Here is a 19,119-nt window from a genome sequence, read left to right as displayed (position 1 = left end):
TTTTCTTCTTCGGCATTCTTTTCAAATGGTCTCTGTTAAGGGTGTCGGTCGATGCCTTTTGTGCAATTCAAATGAAAAGGCCATGTGTTGAAAACATATTTTATTTCTCATTTCCAGATGAGTGTGAACAAGGCAATGCAATGGAGAAAATAAAAGCACTTATCATTATGATAAAGACATCAAACTTTGACAAATGTGTGCTTGAAACACAAGGTGAGCCATCACTTGACTGTAATCATACAATAAAAGTGAGAGTTGCAATTATAAATAAAAGCAAGACAAACTGGACTCAAAGCAAATGGGCTCCACTGCCCCCCCCAGATAATATCACAATGTCAAGAAATGAGCACAAAGAGGCAGTTTCACGACCTGGACCGTCAATTTGCTCTCAATCAATCAATCAATCAATCAATCAATCAATCAATCAATCAATCAATCAATCAATCAATCAATCAATCAATCAATCAATCAATCAATCAATCAATCAATCAGTCAATCCACCAATCCATCAATCCATCAATCCATCAAATAAATAAGCTTTCATAACCAGGAATTTGTTTGTCAAGTGCCGTAACTCACTTGAACGGAGTGCCTATGACACCAAAGCGGTGGTGCCAAAGCACCATTTTTGTCTCATCTGATTGATTGGGCACACTTGTTTCTTGACACCGGGATGCCGCTAGGTGGCGTCTAAACAAAACTCCTCAAGTTCCCTGTTAGAATGTCACAATGTCACAAATGTCCCCTTCAGTCTTCTCTCAGGTAGGCCTCGTGTATCTCCAGCTCGTCAGCATCCTCCAGGGAGGAGGCGTACTCGGCCATCCTCTGGATCTCGTCCACTTTGGTCTCGGCCAGCTTCTTGTCCGCCGCCGCCGCCGCCTCGCGGGCTCGCTGGGTGTGCGAGCGCGCCAGCTGCACGTTGGCCGTCAAGATGACGGAGGCCTGCTCCGACCCTGAGGACGACGACAGGTGACGACCGGCGTCAGGCTCGGCTCACCCACGGCGCCTGGTGCGCGCCGCCCGTCTCGCCGTCACTCACCGGACGCGCTCGCTGCCTCCGCCGTCATTTGGCACAAGTCGACGGCCTTGATCCAGGTGCTCTCGAAGCGTTTGCATTGGTCCAGATGCTGGCTGACCTGTCACAGACGCCATTCAAAGGTCAGACAACGTGTGTCGCCCGGCCCGCCACGCCACGCCACGCCACGCCACGCCACGTGCTTCATTGTAACTTGAGCCATCAGCGAGATCCTGCCCGCTCAAAATGTGCCATGGAGAGTTCGAGTGACCTGCGCCTTCTGTTGAGAGATGGCCCGCTGAAGCGCGTCCTCGTCGGCCGGGCTCACTTTCCCCAGCGAGATCAGGAAACGTCTTTGCAGAGCGATGCGCGTGTGCACGGCCTGAAAAAGAAAAAGACCATGAAAGTTGACAGCAGAATGGTCTCTGTCACAAGATGCAAAAGTGTGACGCCTCTCATATATGCTGGCATTCCAAAGGAAGACGTTTGGCTTTACTCTCCTCAAATGACAAACTATTCGCAAAGATGGCTTCTCGTGTCACGCGCTCACCTCAGCGTAGCCGTGGAGGGCGTCGACCAGCGCGAAGGTGCTCTGCGACAGGAGCGTGCCGGTGCCGTCGGCGACCAGCGACGTCGCCCTTCCGATCAGGGCGGCGTGCGTCAGCTGCTCCGCTTGCTGCCGGCCGGGACCAGTGCATTGTTAGCCCCTTCATCCAATCTTTTTTCTTTTTTTTCCAAAATTCCTAATTCCGTTCCTATTTGGAAGCGTACGTGGTGAGTTCTGCACTCCCTTTTGTGTGCTGCATGCTCACAATGGAGATGCGTTTACCGCTGTTCTAAGAGAGGGCCGAGTAACCCACGCACGCACGCACGCACGCAAGCAAGCACGCACGCACCTGCAAGGACGAAGCGGCGTCGAGGTGGCTCATGCTGGAAAGCGCCGCGCTGGTGCTTGAGCAGCACACTTGCTGGGCCAGCAGCAAACCGGGCTCTCTGCTGCTCAAGAGGACGCCCGCCGTGCTGCACAACAAAAAGGGATTGACTCACTTTCTTTGGTTTGGAAGGAAAAAAGGGAACAGCTTAAGAAAGAAGAAATGTTTCCTTCCTCAAGTTGAATGACACACATAACCGAGTATTAGATGAAAGTCATGTAAGTAGAATTCATCTGTTTTTTTTAATATTGGGCCTGTTTTTTTTACCCCCACACACCACCCAATTTTTGTAAAACTAAATATGGAACGTATTAAACATATTTTTTAAGAAGCCAATTGCAAATGGTTTTTTTTCAATTTTCACTTTGAAGTCCCATCGAGCAAAAAGGTACCTGAGCAATGGTGCGCTCGCTGCCTCTCTCCTGCTGTGAAGGTGTCGTCGCGAGGCCAAAAGTCGTCCGCCGGTCCGGACGGAACGTGTCGAACGTGAACACACGGCTTGCATTTTGCTCTCTTTTTCTGTAGCTTTCGGAGGCGCACTTTGCTTGAGTAGCGTTGCCGCCGGCCGCTATTTATGCAGCGGTGGGGCTGCGTCACATTGCGTAATAAAAGTCATTGATCTGTTGACTCTGCCCGCTGATGCGCTCGTTTCGCCTTATCTCACTCTCCCTCCCTCCCTCCCTCCCTCCCTCCCTCCCCCCAAAAAACAGGCCACCAAGGCTACGTACGTGCATCTCGCAGAGTCTGATGCTGCGTGCCATCACATAATCGTCGAGTTGATCTTTGGACGTGGTGAAGCAGCATGCGGTTCGTCCGCACATAGTATTCCAACCATTTGCTATCCTCACGATGGCGTTTTGCATACGTGCACGTCAGTCAGAAGGCCTTAAAAACGACACGCTGCACTTGGCGTCACCAATGGGATCTGATGATTGACCGGGCTGGCAAAACAACAAAAGCAATGGCTCTTGGTTTCCTTGGCCTTCATGGTTGGTAGCACAAGTGGGAACAACTACAGTGCGCCTTTGACAACAGCTGTAACTATGACAAAAATGGACCAGACTTTCTATTTCTGAGGAGTGTTTTGTACCATGCAATGGAACCCCAGGCCACAACAACTGGTGCTAGGAGTGGATGCCGACAAGGCCAGTTTTCACCAGAGCACAAGCCTTGCTGTGTCGTAGCGTTGATTGAAGTCACGTTAAACCTAGCAAGCGGACGTCAGAAATGATTTCAGCGTGCACAATCGTTCAAAGGTGCGTGCGTGTCTGTGCCCTCGTTGTAAAAGGACGTGCTTCCATCTGCAAATCAAACACAAGAGATGGTTTGCGAGGCCGCATGTCGCTGTCCGGCCAAAAATCCAGTGTGTTGGCCGATTGGTAAAAGACCGGGCCATCCGCTCTGTGTTTGCTCTGTGAGTTTGTTTTGGACGCGGAGACCTGCCGTGACGCAGAACTTGCGTAAATAGAAGAGGCCAGCGATTGACCCCCCCCCCCCCCCCCCCCACCCACCCCAGAGACCCCCCCGCCCCACCTACCGCCACCAGAGTCAACGTGTTCGGTAAACAACGGGAGAACTGGATGTTACTCAATGCTGTGACGTTAATGATCAGCTTGTCCGATAATTACTAACCGAAGCCAAACCTCATCGGGAGACCTTAGGAGAGAGACAAACAACTGCAAATCATAACTGCCATCAAGTTCAAGGAAAAATCGAAACTTGTTGTTCTTACCAAAAAGCACAAATACGAAACTGTTGGTGTCTGTCGCAAATGCAATCTACTCATTGACTGGTACAAGCAATTATCCAAAAGTTGACTTGGAGTGTTGACAGAAATCCCACCTCTGTTGATCTTACTGACAGAAGGTGCAGGGTGGATCAATGTTACAACTGAGTCTACAAATTGAAGTATCTATCTATCTATCTATCTATCTATCTATCTATCTATCTATCTATCTATCTATCTATCTATCTATCTATCTATCTATCTATCTATCTATCTATCTATCTATCTATCTATCTATCTATCTATCTATCTATCTATCTATCTATCTATCTATCTATCTATCTATCTATCTATCTATCTATCTATCTATCTATCTATCTATCTATCTATCTATCTATCTATCTATCTATCTATCTACTACTACCACTACCACTACTACCACTACTACTAATAATAATAATTCCGTTTCATTCAAATGATCTTGTTGAATTTTCTTGTGGAAAGGCAACAAAATAACTTGGATATGCAGGCAAAACAACAAATAGGCATCAGGAGCCAAAGCGTCAACAACTTCAATATGAATGGCGATACAAAATGTCTGCGTGCCGCTACCCGTAGTAAACTACATTTCCCGTCATGCCCTGGCGGGTGGCAACGGGGGCGGGACTAGAGTCGAGCGCAACACAGTCAACGGTTGAGCGCGGGACCGTTTGTCTGCGGACACTCTTGGAGAGTGTTTCATCACTTTCAACGGCATAAATATGCTTACGGACGTCGGTATCGCCTCGTCGACCACGTTCGCACGTCATATTCCCGGATTGGCGTCATGAAAAGCCGAAAACTGGGCTCGGTCAAAGCCGCCGGGCTCACGAAGCCCAAAGGTAAAACCTTGTTGTTAGCCGGCCGGCTAGCTTGTTAAATTGGCTGTCGGCCCGGCTGGTGGCCCCTATGTCCTATTTTGTTTTTAAATAAATCATACGTTTTCAAATTTGGCTTTTCGTCGTTGTTGTTGGAATGATAACAATACTACAAAGGCAACAGTTCAGGCTTCTGTTTTAGGATGATAATCGTCATGTCCTGTCTTGTCACTTTTTATTTTTTCTTCAATCCTGTTAAGTTTTCCACCACCAGGTTTCAACTTACAGAGGGCCTTATTAAAGCAGCAATGACGTCTCCACCAAGTCATTATTGACGCACAAAACCGCACTAACAAATGCTCCCATCACTTGGAAGATGGGAGGGAAAAAAAAAAAAGTTACACGGAGAATCAGTGATGCGGCACAGGGTCTCAAGTCGTAGCACCCATCGCTCTCGCACTACGCCAAGAGAGCTGCTCTTCTGCCTCTTTTCGAAATGTTCCTCGTCCAGCAACCGCTGAGAAGCTGATCATTTGAATGAGGTGTGTTGGAGGTGGGAAACCTCGAAAGCAGGCAGGACAGCGGCTCTCGGCGACCAGCGTTGCGGACAAGGCGACCGCTGGGGCACGCTGAACTAAACACATCCACCGTTCTCGTCGCGCCTGACCGTGAACGGCCGTGTCTTTTGCAGCCCTGGGCGATGTGCCGGCCTCCACCAGCCTGCCCCCCCTCGTGGAAGGAGAGCTGCGCGGCTTCCTGCGCGTGACCGTGAGCCGTCTGCGCTGGAGCGTGGCCAGGCCCCCGCCGGTGACGCGGGTGCGTCTGCGCTGGTGGGGGGAGTCGTCGGACGGCACGCTCTTCATCCCCCGGCGGGATGACGCATCTCCCTCGCACAGGAGCGTCAAAACCACGGCGCGCTTCCCCGTGCGCTGCGGCACCAAGCAGCTCACCTCCTACCTGGCAGGTAAACTGTGGCAGGAAATGCTTGCGTCAAGAGATTTGGAAGCTACCCATGACCTGACTTGCGGCTTGCAACAGATATGGGCAGCTTGGTGCTGGAAGTATTGAGCAAGCACGATTGTCTTCCCGTCGCACACGCTCGAGTGCCGGACATCTCTCGCCTCTCCCAGTCGCAGCCCATCACCGGATTTTACGCCCTGGTGTCACCCTCCTCCAAGAAGCTCGGCCAGTTGGAGGTGGGACCATGACCACTTGATTGGTGTATAACAAACCAACAAAGACTAAAGTTGGAGGAAATGTCCACCAGGGTATTTCCAACTGAATTCTGTCTTGTCTTAATTTGCAAATAACGAGACTAGAGCTTCAACAGCAGTCATTCACGTATGTGTCGATTTGAGTTTGATGAGCCTTGCGAATGTGCCGTAAAGCCTCGGCGGCCGGCGGCCACGTCGCTCGCGGTCTCCGTTGAGGATTTGGGCAAAGTTCAATGCCGCCTCCCTGCGCCTGCAGGTTTCGCTCCATTTGGAGCCTGTGGCCGGAGCGTGCCGCAAGCGTGGATCCGGCGCCGATGTAAGCAGCGACGTTCCTCACGTGGCCACCCTTGACAAGGCTCCGCCTCCCGCCACCGACAAATCATACGTGAGCAGCGGTGGAAACACGTTCAGGTTTGTCAAGGAGCGTTTTCGCATCGGCACCTGGAAAAAACAAAGACGCTTCTGCAATTTCTGTTTTCAGAGGGAAAGATGGCCCGCAGACGCATCGAGATGAGACCGTGGAGAACTTCAAGTTGCAAGCAAACGGTCACAAAGAGGACGGTCGGCCGAGAAATGACATCCTGTCAGGTGGCTCACAAAAAAGACAAAAGATTGACTCGTCTGTGACATTTTCAACAAGTTAGACGAGGAGCTCTTATTTGCTCACGGTCCAACTAACCTACCCCCTTGCCTTGTCTTGGCCTCAGTCATTTTGGAGCGTGGCAGCAAACTTCGGGACGCTATGCTTGTGTCAGCGTTGAAAAGCGACGTGGACGCTGCCCCGGTTCTCAAAGACCTCCAACTGCCTCTGCAGAGGGACAACGCCAGAGCGCCTTCCATGTGAGTGACGCACGCAACAAGGCATTACGGAATGACTATTTGCCGGAGGATAGCACTTACGTATATTAAACGAGCAAGCATCATCGTAGACGTGCTGGAGTTACTTGTGGGCCTGAGCACCCTTTGCATTGCCTGCTACGAGTAGACCCTTCATGGCTCTTCGAATGTTTTCAGGCCCTCCCAAGCGGTCCTTGAAAAGATCCCGCACGCCCAGGCCGACGACGAGGTGGGAGACCGCCGCCTCGGTTCTTCGTCTGACGTGGACCTCAGAGCTGTGGATCTCCTCCTCGGCAGGTGCGTGCCTTTACTGTACGAGTGCTTTAAATGGGCTCAGGCTGGCCTCGCAAAGTTAACGGGAAGTAATGAAGCGGCAATTTACCAAATCAACGGAACTCGTAAGGTGTCACGTTGCTCCCTGTCCTCTGCTCAGGTCGAAGACTCCGCCTCCGTGGCAGGGCGAGGGCTCCTTCCCCGACACTCTGTCCATTCACAGCAGCGCGAGCGGAGACAGCGAGCTTGGCGACCCGCAGTATGATCACAGCTTGCTGGAAAATCTCTTCTACAAAACCCCCGTCGGTAGTCGCCAAGTGTGTCAAAATGACGGACAGACGGCCCAGTTGAGTCTTGAAAAGAGGCTTTCTCGTGATGCAGATGTCAGATTCGAGAGCAGACGAGGCAGCGGCCGACGGCCAAAGGCAGACCGAGAGTCCGTCGGCGACAGACACAGACAAACAGTTGAGGCCGTCTGCGTCCACGACGGGCGACGAGTAAGGCTCCTCCTACCTGCCCGCGCGGGTCGGATGTGTCTAAGGCAAACTAAAATGTGTCTCGTTGGAACCTTTTTCCAGCGTCGCCGCGGAGCTTCAAGGTGCCTCGACTCTGAGCCAGGAGCGGCTGACCTTTCTGAGTTTCATGCGACTGGTCAAAGTGACCGTCTGCTCCGTGAGCGTGCCGGCGTGCTGCGCCAGCCCCCCGACCGAGAAGCCCCCGAGCAAATCTCCTTCGCTGTTACGTCGAAAGAAGTGGTGGGTGGGGTGACGTCTGCACCGTGATGCGCTTTACTTGATTCTTGTTAAAGCGTAGCGGTCAAGAATGATGCCAACCCTCTTTTTGGCAGCACCTATTTTGTGGAGTATAGCTTCCCCAAGACTTCCTCCTCCGGTCGACACGGCCGAAGCGTGGTGCCAGGGGTGGAGGTGACCAGGGCCGCTTCCAGTAACGTCACGGAAGGAGGTGCAGCCCACAGCATGCTCACTCGCTCGCTTGTGTACTTTTTGTTTGCTGCTTTTGGCGCTGGCTGGACATCTGACATGCTTCTCTTTGTGCCTTTCAAAGTGGTGAGCTTCAATCAGCTCTCTGTGTTTCCCGTCCGCTTCAGCAAAACCACGGTGGAAGTCTGGTGGTCAACCGAGCTCCTTTTTCGAATTTACGTCCGAAAAAAGGACCAAAAGAAAGTGAGTGCACGATGACGACAAAATGATGATAAAACAAATTGCCCATTTTGGTCATGTACGATCAAATAAAGTGCAATGTGTATTATGTGAAATCCAGAAAATCTGAAGGGGAAAAAAACCTACACATTTAGGATATTTTGAAAACGCTTCCTTTTCTTGCAAATGAAATGCTCAGAATAGCATAGCATAGCATAGCATAGCAGGGCATGATTGGACGAGTAGTTTTGACCCGAGCGGCTGTTGTGGCCGCAGGCCGTCGTCATGGGAGAGGCCTCTCATCCGCTGCGATGTCTGCTGCAGAGCCAACGGCTCAGCCAGTCGCTGGCGCTGCCGGTGCGCACCGTGGACGGCGCTGTGCGTCAACTCTGTCTTCTCAAGGTAAAGGAAAATAGGCTGGAAACTCTTACCCCAGTAGTCATTTGGTTGAAAGAATCAAGTCACATTCTGAGTCACTTAGCATTTTTCAACAAACAAACTTGTCATCTTATGCAATCTATTTTTTGTCAAGGAAAACAAAGTCCAAGTTTCTTTTCAAGAATAAATGTGGCCTTTTCCCAGGTGCTGCTGGAACTTTCTACCGGCAACAGTGACTCTGAAATGTGTGAAAAAAGAGAGGATTCGTCCACTCGCTCCACACAGAGTCCACCTCGAGAGTCCTCGCAACGCCTCGAGTTTTGCTCGGAGGAGCCGGCCGCTCGCCCTTCGGAAGACTCGGCCCCGAACGTTCCGCCCGTTCGACGCTCGGCGGTAACCCTTCCCCCCGCGCGCTGCGCGGACGAAGCGCCCGAGGTCCTGCTGCACACGCTGCTGATGGTGCCGGACGGCAAGAACTTCACCGGTGGGCCGGCGCAGGCCGTCAACGTGTATTTGAACTGCAAGATGTTCTGGTGCGACGAGGTGGCCAGGTCTGTGGTCAGCTGGGGACGCGCCAACCCTTCTTTTAACTTTGTCCAGGTGGGATGTGATGGAAAGCATGAAAATGAATGTCCCAAAAACGAAATACTATGCCACGTCCGCAAGTAAACGTTTGCCCTTTGCTGCCTGAAGGTAACTCCCGTGGCTTTGACGGCGCACTTACTGGAGCGGATGAGGAACAACGTGATGGTGATCGAAGTTTGGCAGAAGACGGGCGGCTCCGGCCACGAGGGACTCCTCGGTCTCGTGAAGCTGCCTCTACACCAGTTCTACATGTCCTTCAGGCACGTTGGGCATCGATCTCTCTGCTCTCGGCCGGTGCTTTTTGCTCCGAGAGCTCGCTTCTGTGAATTTCTTTGAACGTTCATTTGGCGACACGCTGGGTCTCTCCACTTGTATTTTTCCCGCGCAGGGATCCAAAGATCGCCCAGCTCCTTCTGCAGGCGCAGTACCCCGTTTTAGGGGTGGACTGCTACATGCCGGTGGTGGACGTGTTCTCGGGTGGCTGCCGAGGCAGCCTCCGGGTCACGCTGGCCATGGGCCTCTGCGAGCAGGTGCTCGCCCTGCAGCGCGCCAGAGACGAAGAGGGCGAGACGCCGGGCCGCCCGCCCCTCGGACCCCTTCGCCTGCTCGAGCACCAGCCCGCCGGCCTGCCCGCCAAGGTTTCTACTGCCTTGGTGCTTTTCATCCCGAGATGTCCGCGTAGTGAACGCTTATCCGTATTTTGCTCACGTTTGTCCACAACACGCAGGCGGCAGGCTACTTCCGGGCGGGGGACTCGAGCGCTGCCTCTCTCGCGGCGCGGGCACCAGCGATGACCGAGCACGTGTTCACGATCAGAGTGGAAAAGGTGACGGGCCTGACTCCCCTGCAGTCGACGGTGTGGGGGGAGGCCGACTGTTACGTCCAGTACGCCTTCCCCTGCCAGGAAGGCGCCCATGCGGACGCCGCCACGCTCCACGAGTACAGTAAGCGACGTTGCGACATACAACGTTGGCGCACTGCTTTTTGCTCACGTTGGTCCACACATTTCAGGGTGATTCCGTATCAATCATCTCTTGACAGACACCGACCTGAGGCCTTTTCGCACGGCCACCACCTTGTGCGTGCCCGACCCAGTGTTGGGCCACACGGAGACGCACGCCCTCTTGGCTCCTGAAGGCGTTCCCGTTCAGAAGCTCCTGCTCAGCTCTCTTTCCAGCCAGGGTCTGAGCGGCGGCGGGGGGGTCCATTTTGAAGTGTGGTGCAGGTTTGTAGCCGGCGCTCGCTCAGCAACGCTCGGAGGGAACGGCGGCAGCCTTTGATCCCCAGCCGTTCGTTCCCGCAGATACTATTATCCCAATGTGCGAGAGCAGCTGGTGGCCAAAGGAATTTTGCCCTTGTCCAAGCTGTGCGCCATGGTCACCATGCAGGGACAGCATCCCGCCGAGGCCCGGATGTTCTCCATACCCCTGCTCCCCACAGCGGACGACTTGGCGGCACATCAGCCTCTACCCTCTGGTCTGCGCTTTTCAACTTTTGATGTCAAGCGAGAGCAAAAACAGTCCCTCATCTGCAAGCGGAAGGAAGGCCTTTCCATGAGCAAATCTCATGCATAGCAGCTGTTGCTTTTGCCAGACGTCACAACTTACCTCATTTGTCAAATGTGGCTCACCCGTCTTGCTCTTGCTGGCTCCCACGTGCGTGTTTGGCCATTCCCAGGAGAACTTTGTATCGATCCTTTGCGTGTGTTTTGTCAGGCCTCCTGGACGTGCGCGTTCGCTACAACTACCGGCCGGCGAGAGCGGACGCGCCCGCCGCCGCCGCCAGAGGAGCCGCCTCCTGTCCTGTGACCCTCGTGCTTCAAGTGCACAGAGCGTGCGGTTTGCAGGCAGCGGCCAGGTACGTCGGCCCATTTTCCCGCAGCTCCATTGGCCGGCCGGCCGGCCGCTCACGCACGCCCTATCCGGTTCGCCCGGCTCTCTCGGTCTGCGCAGAGCCGTAGCCCAGCACGACGAAAGGTACGACTACTTTGCCAGCGTGGGCGTCAACTCCTACGTGAGCGTCCGCTTGTCCTTCTTGCCCGACGACGAGCCCACGTGCACCCGCGTGGCCGCCAGGACCTTCTGCCCCGAGTTTGAGCACCTCGCCGAGGTGGGCTGCCACGCGCTGGTCCGCAAGAGCGGCGGTGAAACCTGCAGCCTGGCCGAGCAGCTGGCCGAAGCTTGGGCCGTCTTCGCCGTCTGGAATAAAGACAGCCGCCGAGGTTGGTTCAGTCTGTAATTTGGTGTTTCCCAACATATTGTGAGCCAAGGCGTGGACTTTACATGGCAAAGACCTTAGGGCACGCCACCAAACCCAAAAGATTCTGCGGTATATTCATTTGCAAGTTTCAGCCCTGGTCCTGCTTGACAAGTATGAACACTGTCCAACGATGGCCGCAAATGGAGCTGCAGCGTGAACGTTGCCTTCGCCTCTTTTTGTGCGCAGGTGCGACTTGCCGGCCTCCGGATGTGATGTTGGGCACAGTGAAAATCCAGCTGGTGGACCTCCTGCGGAAAACGACAGGTGCGCTGCTCTGCGCTCGATGGCAAATTGAGTTCGATTGATTCATTGACTGAGTGAAGGCTTGAAATAACATTCATCACAAATCAAGTCTTGGCGTGCCGTCATGCTTTCTGTGACCCATCCAGAACGGGTCAGAGAGCCGCTTTTGACCCTCCAATTGCGAATCGTTCCTTTATGGTCGGTCATCAACCAAAATGATTTGTACAGCATTCCTGCAAAAATCGGAGACTCATTTCATGGCATGGCGGTCGGTCGCTTCACGTCCAGGTATTTCCGGCTGGTTCGGCATCTCCGCTGCCCGGGAATCTCCTCAAAGTCAGCACGCGTCGGTCGGCGGCTTGGAGATCTCCATCGGCTTCGCCCACCACTCGGAGCGGGAGCGGCTCATTCGCGTGGCTCGGGATTTGGGCTGGGATCCGACCCGGGCTCAGGTGGACTGTGATGAGCTGGGCGCCTGGGAGCTGAGCGCCAGGAAGTTATCCCTGACCTTGTCCGTACCCAGAGCCTGGTTACCGCTCCGCTGCCTGCTCCTGCCGGGGCACGACTCCCTGCAGCGCTCCACCTACTGTTACCTCCGTTACAAGTTCTACGAGGACGAGGCCTTCTGCTCGCACATGAAGCACCCGTGCGCCGGCGAGGCGACCGAGGGCGACCGGGCCACCGTGACCTTCCAGGGGAGTCGCACGCTGCAGCTGATGAGCTCGCAGCCGCTCTTGTGGTACCTTCGAGAGGAGAGGCTGGAGGTCCAGGTGTGGGTGGCTTTCCAGAAGGACAAAGGCCAGAGGCCCCGGGACACGGACCGCCTGCTGGGCTCCGCCTTTGTCGATCTGTCCTCGCTCGCCAAGGCTCACGGGCACAAGTTGACTCTCAGTGGTATGAAATAGGCAGCGATTTGTCACAAACAAAGTGCAGCGTGCAAGAATGAGAACAAGAACAATTGTCTGATATTCGTTTCTGCTCGGTAGGCGTGTATCCGCTGTTCAGGCGCTCGGCGGCAGACCTGCAGGGCGCCGCTCTGCGGGTGCACATCAGCCTGACCGCCGACGGTCACCTTCCGACGGCGGAAGACCCCCCGGCGGACTCCGACAGCCAGGAAGAAACGTTAGTCGAGGAGCCGGCAGTGCCGCTGTCGCCGCCGCCGCCGACGGTGCCGCCGACGGTGCCGCCGCCAACGGCGCCGCCGCCTCCCCTGCCGCCTCAACCGACGCAAAGCCAAACCGCCCAAGATGATGCCTCGTCGCGCGCCGCCCAAGTGATGAGTGACGACTTGTCGTTCCCGGTCACGCTTGCCGTGCACGGGGCCAAGAACCTCAGTCTAAATGGTGAGCATGTCAAATCGCGCTTGGCAGGGTAAACCCTCAACCTGATCCAAATTTGAGTTCATTTGAAATTTCAGCTGCAATACTCGCTCACCGCGCTGACCCTATTCCTGAGGTGGCTCACTAGGCAACGGCCCTTTTAAACCACAAAACAATAGACTCGCACTGGGTGCCGTGTCATCACCGTTTCAACACGCGAGTAAGAACTTGCCTCTCCCTGCTTTTCTGCTAGGCGAGAGCGGCGAAGGGACGCTACGCTGCTACGTCTCGTACGTCGTCGCCGACTCGGCGGAACCCGTATCCACGGCTGTGGCGGCCCAAAGCGACCGGCCCGTGTGGGACCACCAACACGACTGCCGGTGGGTGCCCCAGAAAAGATGGCGCAAATCTCCGCAGTGGGCCGCTTGACGATGCCTTCGCTTTGAATTCATCAGGCTGTCCAAGCAGCTCCTCCTCGACCCTCAACAGAGCTTGGTGTTCAAAGTCTGGCACAAAGGCGGCGCCGAAGCGGAGCGGGCCATCGGTTTCGCCTCCGTCGACCTGACCCCGTTGCTGTGCGGCCTGCGCTCGCTGTGCGGCTGGTACAACGTCACCGACTTTGGCGGCCATTGCCGCGGTCAGCTCAAAGTGAGCGTCCAGCCGCTGGAGTGGGTGCAGGACCTCCGAGGGCAGAGAAAAGCCGGCGCCGCCGCGGACGCCGAGGTACGCGAGGCAATTGTCCCGTCTTTGGAAGAACACCTCACTGCATTTCTCCACTGATAGAAAGTGTATATTTGTCAAGAGAAGGCGCGCTTGCTTCAGTCGGTCGGGCATTGTGAAACAAATGCTTTGATGAACAGACGTTCCGCCGTTTGAGTCCCGTGTGTTGCGCTCGCAGCCTTCGTCGGGGTTGGCGCCTCGCAGCTACCGGACCAGCGCCACCTACAGCAGCTTCCCTTCCCACATCAGTCGGTACCCCGAGCAGCACATCTCCTCACCCAAGCGCGTGGACGCCGTCTTTCCCCAAAGGTAGGCGTCGCCGCTTTTTTATCGTTTACGTCCCAGCGCTTTACAATTTCATCAATGGCGCGACACTTTTGCACTTTTTGCCATTCCTCGACCAGCTCGGCGCCCAGTGACAGCGAGCGCCACCACGAGCACATGCAAAATGTGCGTCTTCATCATCGGAGCCTTCAAGAGCAAGCCGGCCTTCACTGGGGCAGCGGCGATGAGCTCACCCCCTCCAGCTCTCTGCTCTTCTCCACAATCAGGTAGCCCGGCAAGCCAACGCTTCCCCCTCCAAATATTGCGCCCTCCCTGGTATATCATCTGCACATTCAATAGCGCCCAAGCAGGCTCCGCTGCCGCTCATTTTGAAAGTTCCCTACACATTGCCGTCGCACAAAGGATACATACATCGCGTGGCCCCCCCGGCTCCTCACCCTTTTTTTCCCTCCCAAAGCGGTGAAGTTAAACCAAGCATCTCAACACGCAGGAAGATTATGAGCGAGCAAGACAACATCCAGAGATATTTCAGCAGCAAGATTGCGCCGCCCGCCTTCCTGACGGCCTCGGAGCCAGACGAGCGGGAGTCCGAGGAGGGCGCCGCGCCGCACTTTCTCGTCACGTCCCCGCACAATGGTGAGCCGCTAACTCGGCGGATCTTTGCAGATCCGTGTCGTTGAATTCCTTTCCAAACTCAAATCACTTGTGTGCTTTTCAATTGAAGGTCAAAGCCAAGAAGCCATTTGCTCCATCCTCCATAGTAGGTCAGCCAAAGAGAAGCACGCAGACGCGAGCTCCAGCCCGCACGCCGCTTCCTCCCGCCAGCCGTCGTTTCCGACATCTCAGCCTGAGGAAAAAGAGAGCGAGGAAGCGGAAAGCACCGACGGCGATGGGGAATGTCGATCACGGTGCAGCAGCGAGGAGGAGGAGGAGGATTACGAGGAAGTGGTGGTGGAGCCCAGGCATTTGAATGAGCTGCCCATTTCCACCCAGAAGAGCGCTTTGCAGAATAGCGTCCCGTCACACCCGGACCAGAGTCGGACCAAATCCGGCGGGGGACAAGAAGCCGTCGCTCACGACCGCCCCCCCGACAGCATGGACGAGTCATCGGAGGACGCCTCGATCTCTCCGAGCGAGGACGACGCGGTGGGCGCCGGAGGTTCCGCACGGCCCAAACAAGTGTATCCTTCATTGCTACATCTGCGCCTCCAGCAAACAAGCTCTCGGGGCAAGTGGCATGCCATCAGGTGTTTCTTCTTTGACTCTTGGCGCCCTAAGCTCGCTTCCCAACTTTTTCCTGCCCTCTCAGCAGCTGGAGGCCTCGCTGAGAGAGGTACGCTTGGCGCCCTCCTTCTCCAATTCATCCGGCGACACGGTGAGTACTACTGATTGTTCATTCTTGGGCCAGGCACCAAAAGCTTTTGACACGAACGTGAAAGCCGAGGCAAGGCCATAGATTTGCGCCACTTTGATCTTGAACAGCAGGCGGGATGGAGATCACGCCGTGTCTTTGTCTCTCACACACACACACGCACACCACCGATCATTAATCAATAATCATTAGGTAAGAAGCATGCATCCGTGCGTCAGCCTTTGTGGCTGCGTTCCGTGATACAAGCTGTCTAATAAAATCATAATCAGAACGTGCGTTTTGAGCATTGTCAAAGCGGTTGTGAAAATCGTGTCTGCCAGAAAGCCATTACCCCGGCGGGTCCAGAATGTGTTCTCTTGCTTTTTCTTCTTTCTTTCTTTCTTTCTTTCTTTCTCTCTCTCTGTCTTTCCTTCTCTTCCTCCTCGCTGCTCTGAGTGCATCTTAATTCAATGCTCAGGTGCGTTTGTTTTTCACGTTCATTTCAATTGGAATATGCTTTCAATTTACACACCGTATCATCCTGGTTTGTTATTGTTGCTGAAGCTGCATTTTCTTGCGCCCTGCTTCTCGTCGACAGGAGCGCGTTCCGACTCCGCCTCAAATTCCTCGCAGGGGTCCTCGGCACTGTCCCGACATGTCGCCCACTTCCAGGAAGAGGCAGACGGAAAGGTTTGCCCGAATATGCGCCGCTCGCTTGGACGACGACGACGACTAGCACGTGTCGCAAGATTGTGTGCGTGTGTTTTTATGTATAGAAATGGCAGCTTGAGCGGGCTGCTATAAAGTAAGTGTCATACTTTGTATTTTTGGAAATAAATATGAATTTAAGAAATTTGTTGTCATCACTCCAAGGGACTCGTGACGCTCGGAAGGTAAGGCGGAACAAAGGCAAATAGTTGCACAGTACATGCATGCATCCAGGCGTGTCTGCCGCACAAGCGCGCACGCACGCACACACGCACGCACACGCCATTGACTGAGCGGCCCGCCTCTGCCACTTTTGTCTTTTGGCAACGGCGCGACGGTCTGCAGCTGGTGTGCAGCTCAAGGCGCCAGACCTGCACCCGGCCGGCCGGCTGGCCGGCTCTCCAAGGACCTCCCCGCAGACGCTAGTCTGTGACTAGTTTGGCTGTGGCTCGCCTGTTTTTGTGCTTAACGACACATCGGTCCTCAGCCGGACCTTTTCTTTTTCCAACATGGTCGCCGCGGGAGGTTCGGCCGACTCGGCGGCGGCCGTCAAGATCGTTTCGGCCGGGTTGGCCGGCTGCGTGGCCGACCTGGTCACCTTCCCGCTGGACACGGCCAAAGTCAGACTGCAGGTGAGCCCTAAACGCTTTGGGTTTGGTTGCACATTCTTGAAGGCTCATCAAAAGGTTTGGTAGTTGGTTGTCACAAAGATTTAGGGAAGCTTTACTAAAGTCCACGCTTTGAAATTTCAGAAGACAATTGCACGAAGGCAACTGGACCCTTGTTTGTTGAAGGCGGTTGTTAATTATTGTTCATTTATTTCTTTAACGGCCCCCTGTTTATGTAGAAGCTGCAATGTATGGGCATCACTCTCCTCGCCTCGCCTTGCCTTGCCTCGCCTCGCCGTGCCGCGCCGCATCAAACACCTTTGCAGTTTGCCTCTGGGGCTTTGGTCTGCGAGGCAAAATCGTTTTTTTCCGAGGCTTGTGCAATGCACGTTTGAATCCTCTTGACAAAACCTGCACATTTGGTCCCAGGTTTGTCTTCATTGGATTTGATTTATCTAAGCTCTATTTTTCCACGTAAGGCAACTAACTCGTCAGCGTCAGTCGAGCAAGAGCAAATACTTTTGCACGACGACGGCAGCTAATTGACACGTTCGCATTGCCAGCGTTGAGTGAGAATCGAAGCCGCTCCGCCGTCACCCGAGTCAAGTGATTTTGCAACCAAATGGGAGCCTCGTACTTGACAGTGCGAGGGCTTTGAAGTTTGACGGCTCCACATAAGCGCGTGCCCGTGCGTTAACTGGGCCGACGTGCGTGCGGCAGATCCAGTTGTCCGATTTCTACCCCGCCTTTAGATTCAAGGCGAGTCGGAGCCCTTGGTGAGAGGCCAGAGGGCCACGTACAGAGGCGTGATGGGCACCATCTTCACCATCGTGAGGAGCGAGGGGCCCCGGGGCCTCTACAGCGGACTGGTGGCCGGCCTGCACAGACAGATGAGCTTCGCCTCGGTGCGAGTGGGCCTCTATGACACCATGAAGCACTTCTACAGCGGAGGCTCAGAGAGTAAGAGACTCAAACAAAAAAGGCTGCGCTGAAAAACACTTTGACAGTGTTTGATCCAGTGAATGCACCGCTCGCTCGCTCGCTCGCTCGCACATTGCAGACATTGTTTTGAAGCGTGCCTAAAAACAGGAAAAGCAGCAACAAGATACTCACTCAGACGGTATGTTCATTTCAAGCTCAAATTCAAATGGTAGCTTCCGGCTCACCTGTGACCCAAATCAGGACAAGCAGATAGAATGGGACAGTACACAGAATGAATGGGCAACCGTTGTCGCTTTGACTCGCTCTCATTCCCGACCGCCGCTTTCACAGGCGCCAGCATCGCGGCCCGGTTGCTGGCGGGCTGCACCACGGGCGCCATGGCGGTGGTGGTGGCCCAGCCCACCGACGTGGTCAAAGTCCGCTTCCAGGCGCAGGTACGCCTGCCCCGGGGCGGCTCGGCCACCAGGTACGGCGGCACCTTGGACGCCTACAGGACCATAGCCAGGGACGAGGGGCTCCGAGGTCTCTGGAAAGGTAAAGGTGGTTCGGGACGCAACAGCGCGCACACCCATGCGGGCTTCCAGAATCAACCATGAATGGCAGACATCATTTTCATCGTGCGTAGGTTGTCTGCCAAACATCGCCCGCAACGCCATTGTGAATTGCTGCGAGATGGTCACCTATGACATCATCAAGGAGCACATCCTGCTGTCCAAGCTGATGACAGGCAAGTAGAAAGAAACTCACCAGAGAAACAGTTGCGCTCACAAGCGTCCGCCGCGCTCATCCCAAGAGCCTCGTGCACGCCATCTGCCCTATGCAATTTCTACCCCCAGACAACATGCCGTGCCACTTCACGGCGGCCTTCGCCGCCGGCTTCTGCACCACGGTGGTGGCGTCCCCGGTGGACGTGATCAAAACGCGCTACATGAACTCGTTTCCGGGCCAGTATGGCGGCGCCGTCAACTGTGCCTTCTCCATGCTGCTCAAAGAGGGGGCCTCCGCCTTCTATAAAGGGTACGTCCGGACGGACGTAGTCATGCGCTGGCCGCCGCTTCCTGTCGAGCCGTCAACCGCAATCCAGCCTCGCGCCGCTGCTGACCAATTGGCACGATCGATTTGCGATAGGTGGGCTTGCAAAAGCAACTTTGGAAACCGCCGCGCGCAGCCACCGAAGGATAGGCGCCGAGTCTCCACTTGCCGCGCTGCGACTTTTCAGTGTTTCAACTCAAAATTCTATCCAACAATCGCGTATTCTTATTCCTAGAAAAGAAATGTCTATTTTTGTTTCGATAAATGTTTTGTTAGGTGTGGCACATAGGGCAGAACATTTTGTGCAAATGACAAAAATGAACTCTTTTGTTTCTGTTTCAGATTCACGGCCTCCTTCCTCCGCTTGGGCTCGTGGAACATTGTTATGTTCATGAGTTACGAGCAAATTAAAAGAGGTGCGGCGAAATTGCACAAGTCCCTGGAGGCTTCGTTCTAACCTGTCTGGTGGGTCGTGGCCCTGTATTTGAAAACAACAACAACAACGCGGCTGCAGCACGGAATGGCCACGGGAAAGCCTCGGCTCGGGCTGGGACTTCTCCCGGAGCCGTCCGTTTTATCGTGCATCATATTCGTGTCATTATTCAAATTGTCTTCACTTTTAAAAGTCATCCTTTGAAAATATTGGAGCAGTTTTTACTCGTCTGACTTGAAAAC

The 19,119-nt window shown here is 54.5% G+C and overlaps 3 protein-coding genes across 5 annotated transcripts; 2 read left to right on the top strand and 1 right to left on the bottom strand.

The window, feature by feature from the left end:
- Positions 1 to 85: 85 nt before the first annotated feature.
- Positions 86 to 2,598, bottom strand: LOC125972583 (diablo IAP-binding mitochondrial protein-like). The gene is made up of 6 exons (XM_049726349.2): positions 2,340 to 2,598; positions 1,912 to 2,035; positions 1,566 to 1,691; positions 1,287 to 1,397; positions 1,040 to 1,136; positions 86 to 953 (listed from the first exon to the last, which is right to left on the bottom strand). Exons 1-6 carry the CDS (start codon positions 2,450 to 2,452, stop codon positions 748 to 750), a joined length of 777 nt encoding a protein of 258 aa, XP_049582306.1. The 5' UTR covers positions 2,453 to 2,598; the 3' UTR covers positions 86 to 747.
- Positions 2,599 to 4,339: 1,741 nt separating this feature from the next.
- Positions 4,340 to 16,349, top strand: c2cd3 (C2 domain containing 3 centriole elongation regulator). Of its 3 annotated transcripts, XR_007482880.2 has the most exons (34): positions 4,340 to 4,554; positions 5,222 to 5,494; positions 5,569 to 5,726; positions 6,001 to 6,155; positions 6,226 to 6,332; positions 6,452 to 6,584; positions 6,759 to 6,878; positions 7,015 to 7,156; positions 7,236 to 7,351; positions 7,433 to 7,609; positions 7,702 to 7,817; positions 7,920 to 8,038; positions 8,291 to 8,416; positions 8,597 to 8,992; positions 9,086 to 9,237; positions 9,366 to 9,615; positions 9,705 to 9,921; positions 10,019 to 10,202; positions 10,281 to 10,453; positions 10,693 to 10,834; positions 10,930 to 11,198; positions 11,423 to 11,500; positions 11,768 to 12,373; positions 12,466 to 12,822; positions 13,052 to 13,178; positions 13,254 to 13,521; positions 13,697 to 13,827; positions 13,923 to 14,069; positions 14,261 to 14,439; positions 14,528 to 14,984; positions 15,082 to 15,178; positions 15,753 to 15,959; positions 16,028 to 16,047; positions 16,208 to 16,349. XR_007482880.2 is itself a non-coding variant. In XM_049726489.2 (32 exons), the coding sequence occupies exons 1-32, from the start codon at positions 4,500 to 4,502 to the stop codon at positions 15,888 to 15,890; spliced, it is 6,132 nt and encodes a 2,043-aa protein (XP_049582446.1). In that variant the 5' UTR covers positions 4,340 to 4,499; the 3' UTR covers positions 15,891 to 16,007. The 3 variants fall into 3 exon arrangements, 2 of the variants coding, with proteins under 2 accessions (XP_049582446.1, XP_049582445.1); XM_049726489.2 differs by lacking the exons at positions 16,028 to 16,047; positions 16,208 to 16,349 and having other exon boundaries at positions 14,294 to 14,439; positions 15,753 to 16,007; XM_049726488.2 differs by lacking the exons at positions 16,028 to 16,047; positions 16,208 to 16,349 and having other exon boundaries at positions 15,753 to 16,007.
- Positions 16,111 to 19,086, top strand: LOC125972665 (dicarboxylate carrier UCP2). The gene is made up of 6 exons (XM_049726503.2): positions 16,111 to 16,494; positions 17,223 to 17,430; positions 17,743 to 17,946; positions 18,038 to 18,139; positions 18,249 to 18,429; positions 18,787 to 19,086. The coding sequence occupies exons 1-6, from the start codon at positions 16,372 to 16,374 to the stop codon at positions 18,899 to 18,901; spliced, it is 933 nt and encodes a 310-aa protein (XP_049582460.1). The 5' UTR covers positions 16,111 to 16,371; the 3' UTR covers positions 18,902 to 19,086.
- Positions 19,087 to 19,119: the final 33 nt, after the last annotated feature.

This window comes from Syngnathus scovelli, chromosome 7 (genome assembly GCF_024217435.2).
Source record: "Syngnathus scovelli strain Florida chromosome 7, RoL_Ssco_1.2, whole genome shotgun sequence".
Classification (NCBI taxonomy): Eukaryota; Metazoa; Chordata; class Actinopteri; order Syngnathiformes; family Syngnathidae; genus Syngnathus; species Syngnathus scovelli.
Note: the sequence above shows the minus strand (reverse complement) of the source record. Positions and strands in the feature narration are given on the sequence as shown.